This window comes from Microtus ochrogaster, unplaced genomic scaffold, assembly GCF_000317375.1.
Source record: "Microtus ochrogaster isolate Prairie Vole_2 unplaced genomic scaffold, MicOch1.0 UNK20, whole genome shotgun sequence".
Lineage (NCBI taxonomy): Eukaryota > Metazoa > Chordata > Mammalia > Rodentia > Cricetidae > Microtus > Microtus ochrogaster.
Genome location: NW_004949118.1, coordinates 551,069 through 552,938, shown reverse-complemented (window position 1 = coordinate 552,938; position 1,870 = coordinate 551,069). Strand labels below are relative to the sequence as shown.

The 1,870-nt window shown below is 53.5% G+C and overlaps 1 protein-coding gene across 1 annotated transcript in view; it reads right to left on the bottom strand.

Moving 5' to 3' along the window:
- Positions 1–1,870, bottom strand: part of Emilin2 (elastin microfibril interfacer 2) — a 55,233-nt gene that overhangs the window by 2,385 nt on the left and 50,978 nt on the right. Inside the window, exon 7 of the mRNA XM_005367550.2 lies at positions 1,150–1,278. Within this exon, the coding sequence (XP_005367607.1) occupies positions 1,150–1,278 (129 nt within the window). The remainder of the gene's footprint in view (positions 1–1,149; positions 1,279–1,870) is intronic.

Sequence of the window (1,870 nt, the reverse complement as noted above, 5' to 3'; positions counted from 1 at the left end):
GAGGGGAACCACTCAGCCTCCATCCCAGGAGGGGCGGGTCCCAGGTCGTTATACTCAGAACCTAGCCTTTAAGTCTGACTGAGGCTTCCCTTTCCCCTCCCATGCTTACTATTTCAATTGCATCCTGTTTATAACTCCTAGAATCTTTTAGGAGGTGCTGGGCCAAGTTTTCAATTGCCTGTCTGGTGGGGGCAAGTCTAGCTCAAAATTGCCTAGAACTTCCTTGATAGCACTGACCTGCTGTTGAGACTAGTTCTCCGAAGGAGAAAGAAACATGTGGCTGTTAGCCTGCTTGCGAAGATCACCAGCCTGTGTGAGAATAAGGGGTTCCTACAGCCAACATAGCCCGAAAGCAACCCCAACTCTGGTACCAAACCTCTAAGCACAGATTAGAGAGCTTGCTGAGATTTGCTGTAAACAGTCTGGATACCTGAATTCTTTCTCTGTCTGACACTGAGGCCTGACATTTCGGAACCAGTGTGACTTAGCCAGAGGGTAACCAGGCAGGGGACTGTGGAGAGAGTGGCTAAAAATTACCCAGAAGATGCTGAGGACCCTGCCTACATAAACAGCAGTCATAACTGCGAGAGCAAGGAGGCAGTGCCCATGGTCCAGACGGGAAGCATCCCGGGAGGGAAAGCCCCAAGCCTGGCTGTCCGGAAGGACTCTGTGACAGCACATCGGGAGGTGGCCTAGAACAGGTGTGTGACACAGTGCAAGCTGGAAGAAGGGAAAGGTGGCCGTGCTGTCACAGCTTGTACCAGGTTCCACCACACTCGGCACTGGGCTCCCTGGAGACAGGCGTAGGTGCTGCGGAGACGCCAAAGCTCACAATGCAGTTCTGTCTCTGTGTGAGGCCCCTTCTGGAGAAAGCACAGCCCTTATTTGGCTCTCATCATAAACACGAGATTGCGAAGGGAGTCTCTGCCCCTGATGATTCACAGATCACCACCAAGTGTGATGATTCACCAAGCGTGCTTGGTGGCAGGGTTGGTGGCCGGTGTGTGATGAGGCCTTCTGCACCTGCAGCCCAGGAGCTGGAGGTTCGGTGACAGAGCTGCTTCAGAGGACCAACACAGGATGAGGTGGGGGTACCTGCATCTGGATGAAGCAAGCCGGAAGCCCTCTCCCCCCCACCCCCGCACTCACCAGTGGCGGGGTTGTATACGCCTCCATCGTTGACCAGCACCTTATTAAAGAGAACGACGCCTCCGTCACTGGGGAAAGGCTTCTGGGTGAGGCCGGCTGAAAAGGACACCAGGGCAGGCAGTGGCACACCTAGGCAGAGAGAGGCAAGAGCACATGGACCAGCCTGTCTTCTGAAAGTGTTGATGTAGATTGGGGTACAAGCTATGTTTAAGGTCCGGAGCCTGCCCTCGATAGACCAACAACTAGTACAGAGAAGCTGAACTGGACAGGGATGAGAGGCACATGGACACTTCATATGAACACACAGAAAGCTGAATATATGTATAAGGAAGAATGTGCTGTGTGTATGTGTTTAGGTGAGCCTGCTGTGTGCCGCACCCGGGAGTGGTGCTGGGTACATAAAGAGAATCGTCTAGGGAGCTGCTTGCCTGATCCAATAAAGCCTGGGCCCCAGAAAGCTCATCAGGACCACACAGGCCCAGCCCACCCAGCGCTCCCCTCGGAAAACATGAACAGAGACAGCGTAGGAGGAAAACTCCTGCCTCCGAGCCTCTCTAGGGTTTCAGTCCCTAGAGGCCAGGACCTCAGGGCTGTTGGGTGTGGAAGGGCTAGGCTCTAGGCTCCACCCACGCCTGCAGTGCCCAGGGAAGAAGGCAGGAAGTGCAGGGCAGAGACCACCAAGAAAAACAATTCTTATATATATAATTTTTTTTTTTTTTTT